A 20,053-nucleotide genomic window follows, 5' to 3' on the forward strand; every position below is an offset into this window, starting at 1 on the left:
TGAATCTATGAATTAGTTGCTGGCTACTAAACAATGTATTTGTCTAGCTATGAGTTGTGTGGCTTTTTTATGGTAAAACTTGCAGTTCTACTAGCATAAGAAGATTGTGCATATTCTTATTCATTCTTGTGTCTCTCAGAATTGTATTATTTTTCTAGTGCCGTGTCATTTCTTGGTTGTTTCTGCTGCTGTCAGAAAGGGAGAGGCAGCTGTGATGGTAGACTCTTCCTCCCCCGAGTTATTCCATGAAAATCTGCTGTATATTCCCAAGGTGGTGATACTGTGGAACAAGGAAGCCACTGTTTTCATCCAACATGCACACTGAGCTGCTTTTTCAGAATATGTAGTCAGGAAGAAGGCAGGACAGAGTAGCACCTTAGAGATTAACTCATTTATCTGATGGAGTAGGCTATTGCCTACAGAAGCCTTATGCATTTCTGAACAAGTTAATTTCTAAGATGCTGCCCTGCCATGCCTTCTGCCCGACTTCAGACTAACCTCTTTCTGCTTGGGAATATATAGCGTCAGACCTTTTTCTCCTTGATTTTTTTTTTTTAAATGATGAACATCCTGTTCCATCATGCCTCCAGATTTTGAGTAGGCAGGCAGGCTTGTTTGTCAGGTACATTATACTTCTCATAAGGTCATGAGAACAAAATAATTCTCTTTGCCTAGATAATGGATGAACATAGAGATACAAATGTCACTCGGTAAGCTAGCTAAGGCAAAGCAAGGTAAATTCTAGTGGGATGGCTGCTGCAGAAGCACCATAGAGAGACTGGAAGAAGTGTGTTTATGTTGCTCCCATTTTTCCACCAGGCCCTGGGGCTGACAGAGGAATCTTCCCTCCCAGCTTTAACCCATTATGATTCTGTGAATGCACATAGGTGATGGCAATGGCAGGCAGTGTGGCCCTTCCTTCCCCAAATCACACTGAATTTGGGGGGCATAAGAGGAGGCTTCTGCAAGTAAATTGGTGACTTACTTGACTCTCCCTCATGCAGCCTCAACCTTTGCTAAAGATTTCCTGCAAGGAGAACTATTAATGGAGCCTTTAGCTGCCAGGTCCATCAGTTTGAATCCAGCTCAGATTAACATTATTTTGTCTTTCTGCTCCCCATTTCTACCTCCCAAGTGATATAGCTGGGTGGTTTATGTGAAATGTGTTGTTGGGCTCTAAATTTTGAATGGACAGGTGTCAGCATAAATGTTTGGCATCTCAGTTGAAATTCAGAGGGGTTGAGCGGACCACTGAGAGGTTGCGCCAGACAGTAGTGAGGAAGGAGAACTGTGGCATCCTGTTCTGCAGAGAGAGAGAGAGAACTGCATGGCTAGGACAGTTGTTCCCGTTTGCTTCACCTGTGCAGAATTGCACGGGTGAAGCGAACTCCCTGAATGAATATTTTTTTTCAAATGTACTTTCTAGAATGAGATGGGAATTGCTCCTTCTTGTTGTCTGCTCTCCCTTCTCGGCACTTACTCGTGGACTTCTCACACTTGCTGAATTACTAATGTCTCCCTCTGCATTGTGAAATGGCAGGTATATAAAAATAGGGAGAGCCAAAGGCAGATTAAGTGCTCTATGACTGAGCTGCTCAGTTCTGCTTTCTGAGATAGAAATGTATGATGCAGTGCTAGAATAGAAATTCTTAAATGGGTAGCAGCAGCGATGGGGAGGATGGGATGTTTAAGTAAACTCCAAGTTTCTTTTCTTGATTCCAGGTTAAATTTAGCCTATTTGCTTTTAGTTTTAAAGATAAATTTTATCTTTCCTGGCAGCTGAATAGAAAGTATGTGTTGACTGAATTGACCAACAGTTGTGTTTTTGCCTTTACAAAGATCTTCTCTGGCAGACGTGCCAGGTCACAGAATTTTCCAGGCCTTCTGAACAAGTGTTTATGTTGACACCCATCCACTCAAAACAGCGATCGTTTCTGAAGGCCTGATATAATTGCAAATGGTTTTGTTGTCAAGAAGGATGTGATGTAAAAACTAACCAGAAACAAATGGAACGGTGATGTTTGCAGAGCCACTAGTGAAAGGCAGCATTTGGATGCTGCCTGGTTTATTAGGAGCCAAAGGCATTGCTTGCAAAATCTCCATGTTTAAAGCTGCAGCTGTATGGGTATGGCAGTTAAAAGCTGTTTTTGAGTAGCTCTACTCATTCTTTGTGTCCTTGGCATAAATATTTACCGTCCTTCTTCAAAACAGCCTGCTGGCCTTTGGTCTTGAATGAATATCTACTCTGGCAGACGCCCCAGGTCGCAGAATTTTCCAGCCCTTCTGAACGGAGTGGAACAGTTGACGCCAAAATTTGTTTTGCTTTATTGTGGCAGAATGAAGTGTTTTTCTGGGAACAGCGAGGTCTCTTTATAATGAGTATCTGTGTGTATCACCATATATACCTTGCATAGGTAAAATGTGTATGTTAGTCTCAACCCCTCCAGTTATTGGGAGCACTTTGTCTAAGAAATGAGACTGCCCTGTATAGTTTTAGTTGAGAATTGGCATGTGCGTTGGGAAACATTAACGTCAGGCTTTGCTGGTGGTTGAGGTCTGTGAACCAAACAGCCTGGTTCTGTGGCCTGCAATAAGCATCTTGCTGTTGGAGGTTTCTTCGCTAATCTGGCTGTCAAGGGTGGTCACAGCTGTGTGTACGTACACACACATCCTTTCTGGTTTGTGGGAAATGTGTTAAGCAGTGAAGGAGCAGTCACAAAAAGTCAGTATTGGAGGTGGGTGCATTTACCCAGTTCTGTTTAACAGGCCACTGCTGGCTCAGTTATGTACCTTTGTATTTATCTTTAGTTTCACACAGGAACTATAGAGATTAATCTTCTTTCTCAATATCAGGATCAGTCAGAAAAGCAATGCAGATACAGCTGGGTGCTTCTAAGGAGGACTAGACACCTTAAGTTAAAGGGAAACTATCAACTTAAAAGCTGCTTTTGTATCCGAAAATGAATAATGTTCATAAGTCAAACAAGCAGATCCCAAGGTATTTTTCAGTTTTATGTTGTGCATTGACAACATATTGGATTTTTTGTTCATTTCTCCATTTTTATAATAGCCCCTCTTGTCCTCAAGGCAGAGACATTTGAGATTTTCCTGTGCATTTCCTTCTCCCCCAGGTGTTTCTATAAATAAAGTAACTGAAAAAGGCAAGGAGATTCAAAGGCAGCATATCATGTACCTAAAACTGTGTAATGTTTTTTCTAGTAGTTAAAATTCAAGTTGATCGTGTCCCAATTAGGCTTTGTTTAAAGCAGCATTCTGTGTGTTTGTTGGGTTTTGTGAAATGTTCTGTTGTGCAGTATTATGAATTTATGCAGAAACATAATTTTTCTTGACAACTGTTTGTTCTCAGTATAGCTATAAGTAGTACAGTTCTGCCCATAATTTGGGCAAAAGCCAAAGGGCAGACAGGTTTTGAAAATTGTTTTAACCATGTTGTATCCTCTCAAGGCTGCCAACAAAATCATAGTTGGACAAAATTGTTTTTAAAATAGACTGGCACGGTATTTCTCAAACCGGGGTAGATGGAATGTAGCAAACTTCTGGAGAGTTGGCAAGAAGAAGAATGGAAAAGCCAAAGAAGGGAAAGGAGAAATATAAGCACATGATGGAGGGAGGGGGAAATAATGAACATCTCTGCTATCTCTTGGTGTTGGTGAGATTACAGCATAGTTACAATAACATAATATACGTTTTTCTATGATGTCTTGATTTTATGGCCTATTAATCATGTCTTAAATAGAAATCTGGCCACGCATCCAGGCAGTTAATGGCCCAAAAAAATAGGAAACCAGCCACAGAACTGTTTTACAAAATACATGTAATATTTTTGTGGCTGATTTCTATCGCACCTTAAATTGAATGTGTGGCAGGATCTCCTCTGTGCAGGCTGCATGGTGGAGCCTGATTGACAATTCCCTCCATTGGCGGACTGACAGCCATGTGGTGCAGTCCTGCAGTGGGTTGTGTCCTGCTGTTTTCAGTGTGAAATTACAAACCCCAAAACGGTTGAGAACCACTAGGATTGCAATACTTTTATTTTGTATCATGGATAGCTAAGCTTAAACTTTCAATTACAGCCTTCAGGGCACATTTTAGAGTGCTTTGTAAACATATAAATGGACCTGTGGTGTGAAAATGATGCAGCCTTGTTGGTGAGTGGGCTCAGAAAATGCAGTGCTATTCCTGCTCTGGTACTCATCTGCTTGACTTAGGGATAGAATAACTTCATGCTGCGGGCTTTGTATGATTCAGTGATGTGTGAAAAGCTCCTGGGCCTCTTGTTAGCAAATTACATTAACCAGCTTGAGAGATCCAAGTGTGCCTATCATAATGGACAATGGTAGTCCACTGGTCCTACAGTGAATGGGCTCTGAAACACTCTTTCAGTTCCCTCTTGATTGTGGATATGTCATTGTATAGCGCATTTTCATTTCTCCCATCCGTTGTGCATGTTTTGCTATTTAAGCTCTGGCTGACTTTTGCTGGAAAGACTCAGTGTGATGATTGTAGCATTTTATTTTCTCTTTAAAAAAAAAAAAAAAAAGGAAGCAAGCAAGGAAGAGGCAAAAAACAGCCTCTGTGTTTGACTGTTTGTGGCTACTGTCCTACCTTCCCTTCTTTTCCTCCCCCTTGCCTCCTCCAAATGCCTCCTTCACAGCACTGATTTGTCCTCTTCTTAAGATTAGCAAACTTTGTTAAGATGGGATGTAAAAAGGAAAGTGATTGTTTCTGAATCCAGAAGTTCTTTGAGACAGTTCAAAATACCAGCCTCACCATTTGGCTTTTACTTACCATTCTTTTCTTCCATGTCTCAGCAACTCTTGAAGACCACTTTTTCTCCCAGAAAACCTCATGTCTCAGCACCATAGTTTGGATGGAGGACCCATTTCTCTGCCCAGAATAAGTAGGTAGCTCTTTTTGCCATGGACATCAAGAGTGCAATGTGCATTTTTTGATATACACTTACAGTGAAGCTCTGTCTTGTTAATACAGAAACATGCAGACTATTTAAATTGAGATTGCCCCCAATAATTTTTATGTTGAAATATCCCCACACAAGTGCTGATGAATTCATCATGCTGTAATGATTGTACTATACATTTTCATACGACAGCTCAGTACAACCCTCCATTTTCTAATTTACTTGCATTGTCTGTAGCATTTCCATTTCAGTTCAGCCAGCATAATGTTTGGTTCATATTCTTTGAAGATAAATGTTGATGATATCATTTACAGCACTTGCAAGTCATGTGATCTGCAAACCAAAGTTACCTGCTATTGAAATTCAAAAACTGATTCAATAAGGTTTGCCTTCTGCTACCCCCCCTATTTAAAAAAACAAAAAAACCCCAGAAAACAAACAAACAAACAAAACTGATCCCAAGGTTTATTTTGAAGTTTGTTGCATATTTTTTTCATTCTCTGTTGGTTTGAAATTCAAGCGTGATTAAAACCATCAGGAATTGGTTACTTGCATATTTATTAATTTGGTTGCTATATTCAGTCTTAATTTATTTTCTGTAGTGTGGTACTCTTGACCAAAAGTATTTAGGTAGTTTATCTGTGAGAACGAATTTACAGATTAGGGGTTGTCCTGGATGGGGTAGTAATGCTTGACTGATTTTCCAGGGGCACCATCAGGCTTTAAAAACCATAGTTCTGAAAGATAAACTTGCAAATAACATCTTTGTCATAATTTCTGATATTTAATTGCACTATGCAGTGTTCATTGAATCGGAAATTGGTAAATTGTTTTGTTTGTTGTGCAACGTGACTTTGGATGGGTCGAGGAAAAACAGCATTGATCAGCATTTAGAGTCTGAATCACATGTAAAGCAAAAAGCTGCTGCAGCGGCTGAAGGTCAAAGCAAGCAACAAGTGACTGTGTCCTCTGTCTTTAAAAGAACCACTGAAAGCAGTTTGACAGGAAGAGAGGCTGCATTTGTGCTAGTGGAGGCATTCATGACCACCAACATTCCTCTGGAGAAAATTGATAACCCTAAATTAAGGGACTACTTGAGCAGACACGTGCCAAATGCTGGCAGTTTCCCATGTGTGAACAAGCTTTGCCAAGATTATCTACCAGGACTAATTGTTTCTTCTCAGCCTCTTGAAGGCTCAGATCAAGCATAGTGGCTGCTTAACCTGGCAGGGGAAATACCATGTATCTTTATCCAAGAAGGCAGCTTTCCTGAACTGCATCCCAGGAGAACTGCTCTTTTGGTGTGGTTCAGTACCTGCCTTAAGCCCAATTTATAGAAATGGGAGTCTCCTCCCTTGCTTGCTCCAAGGGCCTTATGGCTAAGGGCAAGCACAACTTGGGGGGGGCATCCAAATCCCAGGCCTCCGGGCTTGAGCCTACAAGTAAGATTTAGAAACATCTGAAGCCCCAGGTGCGGGTGGGAGATGTTTGCCAGTAGTAGGGCCGCTTATGGTTCTGGACTCTTGGATTTGGAGTTAGTTTTGGTTAATTTGGCCTCAGATAAAAATTAACAAAAAAAAACACGTTTCACCTGTTCAGTCTACAAAATCTGCAATCTCAATTGTAGCAGATGCCCAAGATAACTATGTTGTTCACATTTTGGGAGCTGGGTAAACTGTGACCTGCTTATTTTTGAAATGGAGCTGGAGCATTTTGTGTCTATCAGTTTTTCTACCATGGTACAAGTTGTAGTAAAGGCTGTTGTAAACTGTGGCTTAGAATTTAACAAGATCTCAGCATTTCTTTCCGATAATTCAGTGTATATGTCTAAAGCTTTCTCTGATGTGCTCCATGGATTGATGCCCAAGGAAGTTCATGTCACCTGCAATGCATGCATCGCATCCATTCTTTAGTAAGTGACATCTGGCGCGCACATTTTCCTGATGTGGGTAGCCTGGTTTCCTCTCCTTTAAAATGTTCAAACATTGTCCAAGCCATAATCTTCGATACAGGGAGTCCATTGCCAAACAAAGTGAGGATCTACATGTGACCATGTTACTTCTACCAGAGCCGTTGCTTATAAAGTGGAATTCGTGGTTTAACGCAGTTTGTTTCTGTGGGAAGAATATGAAGTATTATTAGCAATTTGTGAGGAGCTTGAAATTGCATGTGGTGCACAATGCATGATTAAACAACATGATCTCTTAAGACAGGGTGACATTGAAGATCAAGTGAAGTTTGTGGCTGAAAATGCAGTCGGGTTCATGAAGCTTCTAACCTGGTTTGAAAGTCAGCAGGCTTTGATTCACCGAGCACACAAGCTAATGGATTTGATAAGTTGGGTCAAAGACATGGTATCACAACAACTTCCAATCTGAAAACCAGTGGGGACAAGAGTTGTTCCAGGCAATGGCTGTGAAGTTAAATCAGTACTACAGGTACAAACAGTCACTACCACCGTGGTTTAAACAACCAGCTGCCGCCGCCTCGTTTGCATTTTTTACCCCAGTCAGGTGCCTTTTCTGAGTTTAGACTCTTAGCTACTGGGTGGCAGTCGGAGCATGTCAAGGAATGTGTTGCTTACATGAACTTTGTCAAAGAGTGCCAGATGCCTGTGACTGACTATTGGGAGTCTGCTTCTGATTGGTTTCCACATCAGTACAACTTGGCAAAGCGCTGCCTTACCATTCCAACCAAGTCAGTGGACGCAAACATACGATCTCAGTGTATGGGCAAGTGTTCACACTGCAGAGACAGGATGTCAGCTGCAACTGCCGGTAGATGCTGCATGCTAGCATTTAACATCTAATATGAATTGTTTCTATCAAGATTAGCATTATTTAGTATTACCAAACTTTTTGTAGGCTGCTAGTAATGAATTATGATTATATTAGGTACAATTCATATTGTATATACATTTTTATTCATAATATTTAAATTTAAATATAATACTTAGATTTATAATAATGCAGTAATTTATTTGATTTTTTTTCCTCAGACTTTGCTATTTAATTATGCTACAGTTTTTGCCTTTCAGCCAAACAGCAGCAAGGGGTGGGGCTGCTAGGGCCCCTTGGCTAATCAGTGGCAAGGTGGGGAGCGGGGGGGCGCTCTGTGAAAAGACTGCAAAATCAGCTCCGTACACTGTGAGCAGCTTGCAAAAATCCCTTTGTCTTGCCAGTTTAGTTAGATCCCTACCTATGATTCTTTCAACACCCATGTTCTTTTGTGTTGGCACAGACCCTTGTTCAGTGCAGGTAGCGTGACTTATGCTTCATTGACTTGCCATGAGTGACATGTCAGCTCTGATATCAATTTTTTGTTCATTAAATGACACCAGAATAGTAGCTGGTTCCAAAGAAATGAGGAAGGCTCTTATAGCATGGGGAGTGAGGGAAGATGCCTTGCTCTGACCATGTCTCCTTGGTTACCTCCTTTCTTAGTATGGGCTGTGCTAATGCAAGACCAACCACCCAGAGGCCAATGTGCTTCAGAAATGGGTTGGGAGAGGGGAAAGCTGCTGTTTCTATATATAACGATTCTTGGGAAAATATATTTTGTCAGAAGAGCGCAAAAAAACACTGTGACCCTTACGGTCAGATCTCTGAGTCATACCACATAGGAGTGGGAGGGAGGGTAAATCATCTCTTTGCAGATGTCACTGTTGTTGCTGACTGGCAGTATTTTGGTGGTGCCTTAATTCTCTTCTGGGGCTGAGTACTGCAGTTTGCTTGGCTCCTCAGATAATTTTGTTGGATCTAATCTAAAACAAAATCCTGAAGAGACGGTGCACCCCTCTCACTCTTTACAATCCAAGCTAAACAAGCATAGATTTTTCCAGGATGTGTGTGTAAATCTGGCTCGTGTCATGACATCAATTTTTTTACCTGCAACTTTGCTGAAAGGTGGTGATTTAAAGAATTTTGTATATTTTCATAGTGATTCCCTAAAACATGGATATGTGATTGAAACAGGTCTGAGAACCAGCTGTTGTGCTGTGCTGTGTTGAGTTATGCTCCAAAAGGCTGGTTTGGGTAGCACGCTTAGCATCTTTGTTCTGGAGGCAGGCTTCTCTTCTTCCCACATACTCCTCTATGGGGTCTGAAGGCATGTTGCTGTAGGCACTGACAAGAGTAGCTCCTGTATCTTACCTCTTCAGGCACCTGTCCAGACATAGGGAGTGGATAGCCTGGGAGAGCCTCTGCCACTCCATCTTTAGCCTTGCCCAGAAGGCATTGCTCTTCCTCATGCCCCTGAAATGAGCTCTTCCAGATACCAACTGTCAGTTTACCAGTGTTAAGCCACTAGTCAGCTAATGTTAGGCCCCGGATTATTTTCCTTTGCTGCCACCTTGTTTTCTTAGCCCTGTAGGTTTTTTGTTTTTTTGGTTTTTTTTTTTTGCTTGTGAAGATGATCATGGTATCTGAGGTATATTTCTGCTGTATATTGTGATTCTCTCAAGGTAGAAGGTATGCTACCTCAGAACTATGTCCACTATGAGTTAAGTTGCCAGTTTCCTTATTTGTACCTTATTCTTAAAATTGGAATTTAAAATTAAGAGGTCCCCACTCTGTACCTCCTGGTATAGCTGGTAAGGCACCATGCACCAGCCAAACATGGTAGACTGCAAACCTCCACATTTAAACAGTGACCTACCTGTTACAAGCTCATCCTTCTGATCAGTGAATACTCAGTATTGGCTTATGCTGTCTAAGTAGGTGTTCACTATGTAAATTGTTCTCCTCAAGAACCTGGAAGTCTTAGGGTGCACAGTTGAAATTGCATCTGTTCACGCTAGCAGCATGCTGCTTTAAATCCAGACGTCTTCAAAGAAGGATCAAAAAAGTCTTCATCAGCAAGTGCTCTCTTAGGCACCTGCCACATCCCTGGAGAAAGACGGGGAAGAAGCTGCCATCAAAAGTGTCACTGGCTGCAGTGCTAGTTGTCTATGCCTTGGCACTGACAACAGTGGCTGAAGTTCTAGCTCTCCAGTAACATTGGGCTTGGAGTTGCACTAGTTTCCTAGCGTAACAAAAGGGTGAGGCTGAAAGTCAAAGCCAACTAGTGCCCAAGCACAACTCCAAGTATCTTGTCAGGAAAAGCAGCTTTTGCACCTCTGAGATCAAGGCATCAAAGTTTGACACTTAAACAGGGACAACACATGGCACAGACAAAAAGCATAGATGCCAGTGATCATGCCAGTTATGGGCTCAAGGTATGTCCTTATAGACTTGTCAGTTTCACCAGGGACATCCTCAGTGGCGAAGTGGCATTCAGTATTGGGATCCAAGCTGAGACACTACTCTAGAGCAGTGCATCTCAACCTTTGTTATACCAGGACCCATTTGTAAACATCAATGGCTAATCCCAGCTCGGTGCCTCTCATTCCTGATCTGCTGTCCCCAGGCTGGCAGGCGGAGGGGGGGAGGGGACAAGCAGCCCCTTGCAGGTTGGAACTTTGTCAGGCTGCAAGGGAAAAGCCACAGTTTCCCACGTTTTTGGTTAAAGGAGAATCCATTTTTAAAATTTGTTCATGAACCTTCATATATTCTTGCTACTTTTGGGTTGCAACCCACGGGTTGAGAAGCGCTGCTCTAGAGCAGTACTGCTGAGTTTCTATTAATGCCAAATTACACCTTCACTTCAGCATTGCCTCCCCTCTATCGCATGGTGTGATATTTAGGCTCTCTATCATATTACCTAGAAACTCAGGGACCTTGAAATAGTCACTTCGGGGACAGGGGGGCTGTTATCACATGAAGAAACCAATTCATGCAAAGGAAATCTTGTGAGCCCTTAAATATTTTGACTTAATTGGCCTCTGCAACAGTTGTTGTCCCCATCATTGAGCACGGAGTTAGCTTAGGGGCTCTGGCAAGGCATAGCAACAACTCAGTCAACATGTAAATAGGTGGAGAAATGCTATTTGTACCTCTGGAAGGTTTCAGACTGCCTTACGTGCACTCACACGCTGAAACTTATGTGGTTGCAACAATATGGGAAAAATTGAATCTGCAAATGGCAGGTCTAAGGACAAGAAACTCTAAAAGCCAGATGTATGGTTTACTTTCTTGCTTCACTGCAGCTCCCGCAAAAAAACTACCAAGCCATGTTTGCCAAATGCAATTTCCTAACGTGGGAGACGGTGACTCCTTTCCTTTCAGCAATGCCAGAGAATAATAGGAAGGAACTGGGGTGGATTATTGGAGAACGCCAAATTGTTATAGACAGCTCGACACACAGCCATTTCCAGCACAGCTGCAAGGATTGTAGCCAGGGCTGTGACCTTGAGATAAGGTTTTTGGGCCTTCTTCAGTATTCTAGACTCCAAAACATCATGTAGGACTCCTGGTTTGAGGGGGCAAAGCTCTTCAGCAAAAGAATGATGTAAATGCTCTAATCCCAGAAGGACTGGAAATATATTCACCAACCACTGACAGAAAGCCCTACAAAATCAGCCCCAGGAGAAGCAGTAAGTTTATCCGTATTCTCAGGGCAATGCTATAGATCCACTTGAAAAAGATCACAGTACTCGAGTAGATGTCCTGTGCCTGCCTGTCACTCTCTTTTCCCACACACCCCATCAACTGGTCCCTGGTTTTAATGGGAAAGTTGGGAGCCATTCCATTTTAGAGCCACTTAAGAGCTAGCTGCTGTCTTCCTCAGCCAACTTGCTCTGCTTGCATTGGGTTTGGTCTGATATCAGCTCAGGTAAACGTGTTGGGCCCATAACTCTTCACAGTGATCTCATTCAGACTCAAAGGTGCTATACCTGACTGCATTGCATGAGTGATTAAATACCATGGATAAAGTGTTTGAGGTCCAGGAAACCTGAAGTTTATTCCTAACGTAGTTTTAGATTTTTATCTAAACCTGTCAGTCATTGTAGCTGTTATCCTCCCAAAACTACTCTCCATGTAGAAAAAAAATGCACATGCTTGATGCATCCAGGACTTTGCTTTGAAACCAAACTGTTCAGATTCACCAGAGTCAGGAGTTGTAACGATCAAGCCCTCTCTCCCATGTGAATATTAAATAGGCTACCACCACGTATCTCTCTGCGTTAGTATTTGGCTGATGGGTCTGCCTCTCTGAGTATCATGCTCCAGTGCAACACAGGTAACATCATCCTCTTGTTTCAGGAATGTGTCTGTATCTGAAATCTGTAAGGTGACATCTGTAATGCTATGCATGAATTCTTCTTTGTGCTAGGAGAGCAGAGGCATAAACATTCTTTTGAATGACCCATGCTGCAGGAAGGTTGAAGTTTATTGGCATTTTTACTGCAGGTGCATTCAGGCATCTCTGACCTGAAGGCATTTATTAGAAAAACCTGTTCCCCTTTCTGGTGTGTGCAGCCCAGAAACCTCCTCCCGTATTTTGTTACAGATCTGCAATTCTCATTCTTCTAATCCTCATTCTTCTCTTACTCATAGCATGGTGATAGTGTTACATGGCCTGAAGCTCCCTGTTAAAGTGCACATGATCCATGGTAGGAGTGATGCCCCATAAACTCTATGTAGCAAAGGGGGGCCAGGCAGGTAGGTGGGTTATAGCTAACTGTTAGACCATGAACAAAGGAACTTTTGAGTTAAACTTCAGAGTTGTAATTTCCAGCTCTGCTGGAAGCTTTGTAGCTTTGCTCGAGTCTCTGAAGTGGAGCTTCTGTGTCACGTTATGAAAACTCTGGGCAGCTTTTTGGAGGTGGTGTGAGGCTTTGTTAATTAGTATTAGACCCAATTAGCAAAGCTGCCCTTAGGGCTCCATCCTTTCTACTGGGATTTCACTTTCGCCTCCCAAATCTATCTTTCACTTCCTCAGGAATCCTGTGCAACTCACTTTGCTTCAAATTTAGAATAATTTCTCTTTTCCAGCCCTCTTCTCTCTTGTCACTGTCAGCACTGTCATTCCCCATTAAGTTCACAGCCATTAATGTCCTGCTGGGCTCTCCACTTTCTCCTGTCATCAAAGCCCTTTTCAAATCCTGCTGCTTTTATAAGAACACAATAATCACTATATTGGATCAGACTAGTGATATCCTGAGTTGGTACTTCTGCCTTCAATAATGGCTGAAGCTAGATGCTTGATGGAAACTTGTAAAGAAACTGAGCAATTCCATCTATGGCTTGGGAAGCTTCTTCCTACACCCTGTACATAGTTGGATTATAACACCCCCATATCCCTATTGCTATGGAGAATCTCAGTCCCTTTCAGCTTCTCTTATGTGGACGAAGGCTTTCACAGATAAATTTGACTTAGGTTTGCATACAGGTGTCCAATAATTCTTTTTAATTCTGTCAGTCTCTTGGCCTCGGTGCTGGTGTATGTGAGTTTCCCCTGGCTAATTATGAGTTTCATGGCCTTGATCCTCTTGGGTTGCTGCTTTTGCTCTGGATTACTGCAGCATGCTTAAGTGGCCTGTTTTGTTTTCTCTTTTTGTCAGATGTTGGCACTTGAAACTTCCGTTCCCTCCTAAGGTGTCCATTACCTTCTCTCTGTTGCCCAGCTGTACTCCTGTCCTCCTGTGTTTTTTCTCCACTCTTTGTGTTGCCTCGTATGCACTCCCTCTCCTCCTTCTAAGAGCTTGCCTGTTCCAAGAACCATTCCTGTTATTGCTTTATGCAGTCCATTTAGTTTGTTCTGTACGGTACTTATATGTGGTTTTAGGCTGTAAGCTCATCAGTCTGGTACACTGCGTTGCATGCTTCACCTCTTGTACCATGTTAGGTAAACACATTGTACTGGAATATTAACAGATGATTATGAAGTGCTCTGGGAGTCTCATGTGACATGCTCTGTAGAAGAGTTGGGATTGAAGAGAAAGGCCTGAGGTCTGCAGTATGGATTAAGGCCTAAAATATTAAAAGTTCGGGACTGTTCAGATTCAGAGGTTTGGCTTAGATCGCTGGTCCTGGAGAGGCTGGAGCAGGTGCTGTATGCACAGAGCCAGTCCAGCGCACACTGCTTGTGGACTGTGGATCAGCTCTGTACCCAGGGGCAACATCGTGGGCTGGATGATGGGGCTCTGCAGGCCATATCTTTAACACATAACCTGGCTTAGATGTGTCTCTACTTGTTGAGGAAATTAGAAGGAATAACTGTCTCCCACACACAAATCTAGTCCCTCCATTTGTTTTCTTCTCCACTCACCTTCCCCATCCCTTCTAAGTGATTGCAGGTTATAGGTCAGTTGGTTTGGGGGGTTTTGTCCCGTCAGCTTTGACACAATTCCTCTTTGGTTTGCTTCCTTATATACATCTGAAAATATTTTTTTAGAGATGCCTGGTGGAAGTACAAAGTGGCCTTTCTGAGCCAGGGTAATTGAAATGAGAGCCTCTGAGAAGAGAGGACCCTGATGTGAAAGAGAGGACTCAGCTTTGGTATGAGTTTTTTTTTTTTTTTTTTAAAGTAAAAGACTATATATTCTGTATTTATTTTATGAATGGGTCATAATTTTTAAAATCAGTGAATATTCCTCCAAGAATGCGCTTCCTTTTATAGTATCCCCAAGTGGTGTTTTTATTGAATTCGGCTTAGAGCCTTTTCCTATTTCTAATTGTTTAGTAACAGCCTGAGTGCTTGATTTGTCTCCCTATCCCTTGGCTTTCTTGCCTCGTCGGTGCATTATTATGATTTCAGTGAGACGACGCCAGTGTTGAGTGTTTAATGGGCTGTGTGCAGGAAGTTCAGCTATTTCCTCTGGCTGTGAGACTGTGATGTCATCAGCTGCTCTGGGTTGTTTTATCATCCGCTGCTGCTGTTGCTTTGGTGTATGTGAAAAGAATGTAAACAGTACTCTCCAGATGTTCTCTGGGAGGCTGCAGACCCATAAATGGGATGTTTGGTTCAGGAATATTAGTAATATGTTTAGGCGGTGGCAATGAATAGCAGCATAAAAATGTATAGCTCTGTAAGCATCTCGGGCAGCATACCCTGTCAGTTATATCATGTATGAGAAAAAGTTGCTTATAGTTGGCAAGTGTGACAGTTTCCTCTGTCTACTTATATGGTACCCTCGAAGTAGAATCTGAACACTTCAGACATTAGTAAGTACCTTGGAAAGCAGTGGTCTCCCCATTTCACAGTTAGGCCCAAATCTCTTTTGCATCATATTCAGGAGCTGAACCTAGGCACTTGGAGTCCCAGCTCCTAAAATACCATAGTTTATTTATGGCATTATCCCATTTCTTTCCAGGTTACCTCCACTTAGCTTCAACTCCTGAAAAGCGAATAGAGGATTAAATTTTTAAAAAATTTTTAAAAAATTAGCCTGGTGTCTCCCCTGACTTAAAAATACAGGTTATAGTGGCCAGCTGGGAGCTGAGGAGGTGTTTTATTTCACTGCTGCTCAGGATGAAGTTGGGAACTCATGGATCCTGAACTGGAAAAAGCATCAAATCTAATTTACTGATAGCACATCCAAAAAAAATAGTCTATTTGTGGTGAGAGGGATGGGGGGAAATTGGTTGCTTGCCACTTCAGGGTGTGTGTGTCTTTTTAATGGACTAATTAATTTTTATTCGGCGTTGGAAAAACTGATGTCAGAGCTGCATTGTGGCAGGGCAATGTAGAGTGCAAGGTGATAGGAAATAATATAGCTAAGATCATAAGGCCAGTGAAAGTTTAACCATGGGGAGTTTAAAATAGCAAAGCTGAGCCATGCCTATATTAAAAGACATGACTGAATTGAAATAACAGTCTAATATTAAACTGCTTTTCATTCTTTGTGGGAGGCAACAGAGAGCTTGGCTAGCTCTGTCCCCGTATCCAGTGTCCTGGGCTAGGCTTCATAAAAAATACGTTAATCTTTTTCCACTGGTGTTTTTAGCTTGTATCCAACACACCATAGATTTGCTGACAGCAGGTCTCTTGCATCTCATTGCAACATGTAAACTTAGTATAATTGCACTGACTGTTCATCTTTGAGTTTTATGGCAGCTAACACCAGAGTTTCCTGGAGCTTTCACCATACTTCTATGAATCAAAGTTGCCTTGCTGCCATGTCACCATTTTTTGGTTTTAATTATGGTATTTCAGCAAGTGTAGGGTTTGAATAGTGTGTTTCTTCCATCCAAACCAGCTCAGGGAAGCATGTGAAAGGGGTCTTTCCTGTGTTCCATTGTAGCAGGCCAATTTAAGCAGGTCTCCTTTCTGCTTTTTCCTTGTTGGGGAGCTATAGGATTGAACAAGTTTTGCCTTTTTTTTTGTATATTCCCGTAAGACCTCACTGTTCCTAAGCATCTCAGTTTTGCTGCTGGGGTGCTTACTTTCTAAAAACATGTTTTGTGGATTCTGTCACAAAAGCCAAAAGACTGAATACAAGTGGGTGAGCATGTTAGACCATTAACCTCTAGGGATCAGAGTTTTGAAACCTGTGTCCCTGAGTTAAAAACAGGCAAGCAGGCAGTGGTCTCCTAATCCCTAGGGTAGGCTTGCTTATGTCTTAAACCTGCAGTTCCATGGCACTGTTAGTTTTAAATAGTTCATCCCTGTCCACAGCAGGTACTACAAATAGAGGTGCACTGGTAGGATTTCTGTGTGCAGAACTTGCCTGGTCTCTGCTGGCCCAAGTCCTTGCATTCATGAGTTGTTATTCATACAGAAAGTTTTAAGAAGGAAAAAGCTACTTTTCCTGTGGTAATCCTTGAGTGTGAGTTTGTCTGTAAACCTGTCCAACATAATCTCTCTCTCTTCCCAGCACTAACCAGCTAGCTGGAGTGCTCAGACCCATGAGAACAAGGAATGGGAGGTGAGGGGAAGAGCTTGTGAAGGTGCAGCCAAAAAGCAGCTCAGTTACATAACTGTACAAAGGAAATGGGCTTTTTTCGCCCCCCTTTTCACGTCCTTCTGCAAAATGAAAAATGTTGTTGGAAGCCTGAATGGAAAATTTTTTAGCATTATCCAGCCCTGCAGGGACACATAATGTATTGACATATTCCACCTGTTTTATGGCTGCTGTTTTTCCTCTTTCAGGTTTGACATCTACAGGAAGGTGCCAAAAGACCTTACGCAGCCAACCTACACAGGAGCTATTAGTAAGTACCAGCCCTCAGTGCTGTCCTTGCATACTCCAGTCTAAAATTAGGGGTCCTTCTGGCCTCTGTCTCTGAAAGGCTTGTTATTTTAAGGCATATGAAACACAAGCGAAGGCATCCCATGTAGCTGAGAGAACTTGCTGTGTCCAGTCTATGTGAGCGTACCAAAGAGCTGGGTAACCCATGGTTTTAACATAAAATGGTGGTGATGTTTTGTTAAGAGGGAGTTCTTGAGAGCAGGGTCTAAACTTCCCGACAGTTAGTTCGTAAATGCATTGAAATAGGTGGGGGTGCAGGGTGCTTCTTGTTATCTCCTTCCCTTAAACGAGGTGTGAGTGCCTGCTCTGAATAGACCCCGTAAGCCTTGCTATGTTTTACTTTATTTTCTGATCATATTAGACACTCCCTACCTGAAGCTGACAGGGAACTGGAGTAAACGTGGTTGCAGCCTATGAATGGTGGGGGTGGGGGGGGCGTTCTACCCAGAAGGATTTTCTGATTAGGTTGTTTGAGGACCCATCCCACCATGAGGCACTTGGGAACATAGTGGAGACACTAGGCAGGAGTGAAGAAGCCTCTGATGGTAGTTGAGGGACCTGGGACAGTGAGGTAGGAGTGAAGAAGGGTTTCTCTCATGTCAGGGATGGGGTTAGTAGGGAGAGGCAATATATTTGATGCTATTCTCCTTTGTTTTTATTTTTCACCTTGTTAGAAATGTCCTACAACAAGGATGTCCAACCTGCAGCACAGGTACCACAAGTGGCATAGGCAGGCTCTGTGGGTGGCATGTGGCAGACTGAGAAAGGGGACAGGCAGCCCTGCAGCAGGTAGGGCAGAACACAGAGCAGCAGTGATTGGCCAGGGAACACAGGGCAGCGAGGAGAAGGTGGAGCAGTAGATGAGGTAGGGAGCACAGGCTGGGAGCAGAAAGCAGAGTAGCAGATCAGGCATGGGAAGGGGATTGGAATGACATTCAGAGAGGGTTTGGGACCAACTGGTGTCATGCCTGCCGAAAAGGTTGGCCCCCACTGGCCTACAGCAGTCCACTCCCACTCAGTGTCTCTATGCATAGTTTTTGACTGATGTAAATTTCTTGCCTTGGGCCTCTCTCCCTTCCTTCCTCCTTCTGCGACTGTAGTCTGCTGGCTGAGTAATGCAATTTCACACCATCATTACCTGTGAGTGTGCTGCGTAGAGTGGTAAATACAGATCAAGCTGATCCTGCCAAGTCTGTAATTAGATGCCTAATGCAGCTTTCCTGTTCCTTTGCACACTGACTTCCTTTGATCACATAGCTGTGCCCCATTCACTCAGCCTCTTAGATTGGGTCTGTAGTCCTGTATGTCACTGCTGACGTGGGTGATGTCACTTCCCTTGGTGGCAACAGGTGCTGAATGGAACTGAGTTAGTAATAGTGAATCAGTAGGATCCAAAGCAGAGGCATTTTGTGATCTGAAAGAACTCCTGATCAAAGATGGGTTGAGATGCTATACCAAGCATTTGTCGTCAGAGAGTCCATGTACCTCTGCTTTCCTGACCACTCAGTGAATCCTGTTTTGACTCCCCTTTAGTCATGCTGAAGCTGCTAAGACTACTCAGGATGTGGTAGAACAGTACCTTGCATAGATATGGAGACTAAATGAACCTGTCTACTGGAAACATGGACATGGACATAGAGAATAAGTTAACTTGTGTATCAGCTCAGCGGCAACTTAAGATTTATTGTTTTCAAGGGAGTCTTTGAACTTGTTGAGGGCCCCAGCACTTCTTTTCGGGGAGAAAAAAATCCCCCACAGTATGTTCACTGTCTCTTGGAGTTCATCCTGTAGGGAAATTACTCTTATTTCTAGGAGAACTTTGAAAATCTGCTTTTGCAGCTGGACTAATATACCCCTCTCGAGTCTCATGACCAGAGGAGTAACTTTGTCATGGAAAGTTGTGGATACCATGAAGTTTGTATAAATGATTGACTGACTGACCCCTCCCGACAGCCTGTGCTGTCCCTTTCCCTTTTGCCCACACTGCTTTCCCTTTTGCCCACACTGCTTTCCTGAGCAGTTCCTCTAGCTGCTGCTCCTTCCCACTGCCTTGGTGGCATGGAAGGGGATATGGTCTACTTTCCCACAGACATCCCATAAAAGTAGTTGGCACTTCTGCTGGTTCTGTACATGCAAATCTCTGAATGTAGTTTTCTCATTTCACTCAACCTGTAATTCAACCTAAGCAGTGCAGGAAGTCATGAGTGAGGCAGGCCCATTGCTGTATGCAGGCAATAGTGTACCAGTTGGCTGCCTGTTTGGCTAGTAGAACCGTGTCCTAAATATGTCATGGAATTTGGGTTGTAGTTATCTTACAGGATGAAGGAAGACGCCTCACTCAGAAAAGACCCTTCAGGGTAGTAACATTGGTGAAATGGCTAGCTTACATGAGACTTCAAGAGAGGGTTCATGGCACAGTTTTATAAGGGTTGGTAGCTGCTGATTTACTCCCAAACAAGTACTTCCCCTGGTGCTGCAGATGCTTAGTCCAGTGCTGCTTCTGGAAGGTAACTTGCCTGCTGCAGAAGGCTTCCTGGAATAGGAATGGGGTCATCAGACAGACTTGCACAGTTGCTTTTGGGTTGCAGAAGGCTGTTCTGGAACGTTTGTGCATCAGTCTACCCATGCTGCCTGCATAAAGGAGTAGTAAGCCAGCCAAATGCCAGGGGACAGATGTGTTGGAAATGGGAAGTACCAAGGTCTATCATTGTTCTTATTATCTAAGGAAGCTAGCTAAGAGTTGCTAGCTCTTGACACATTCTAACACAGAGCTGTTCCAGAGTCAGCCTGTGAGTTTCTTTGGGGGTTTTCTATCTATTGGCCCTTCTCTGTGGACCAAAATGAAGGTCTTCCTTCAGGAAGTGCTGCAGGGGAAGCATTTGGCATGCTCCTTGGATATACCTTTAAGTAAAGAGTAACCAGCTTCATGACCTTCTTGTACATGTTGTAGTATGGCTTGATCCTGCTTGCATTGAAGGACTTCACAACACTTGCACTAACTTCACTGGGATTGGTGTTGGGCATATAGTGAGCTAATAGTC

The 20,053-nt window shown here is 42.9% G+C and overlaps 1 protein-coding gene across 1 annotated transcript in view; it reads left to right on the top strand.

The window, feature by feature from the left end:
• ERGIC1 (endoplasmic reticulum-golgi intermediate compartment 1) overlaps positions 1 to 20,053 on the top strand; it is a 91,705-nt gene that overhangs the window by 18,459 nt on the left and 53,193 nt on the right. Inside the window, exon 2 of the mRNA XM_006270857.4 lies at positions 16,913 to 16,974. Within this exon, the coding sequence (XP_006270919.1) occupies positions 16,913 to 16,974 (62 nt within the window). The remainder of the gene's footprint in view (positions 1 to 16,912; positions 16,975 to 20,053) is intronic.

Source organism: Alligator mississippiensis, chromosome 9 (assembly GCF_030867095.1).
Source record: "Alligator mississippiensis isolate rAllMis1 chromosome 9, rAllMis1, whole genome shotgun sequence".
Lineage (NCBI taxonomy): Eukaryota > Metazoa > Chordata > Crocodylia > Alligatoridae > Alligator > Alligator mississippiensis.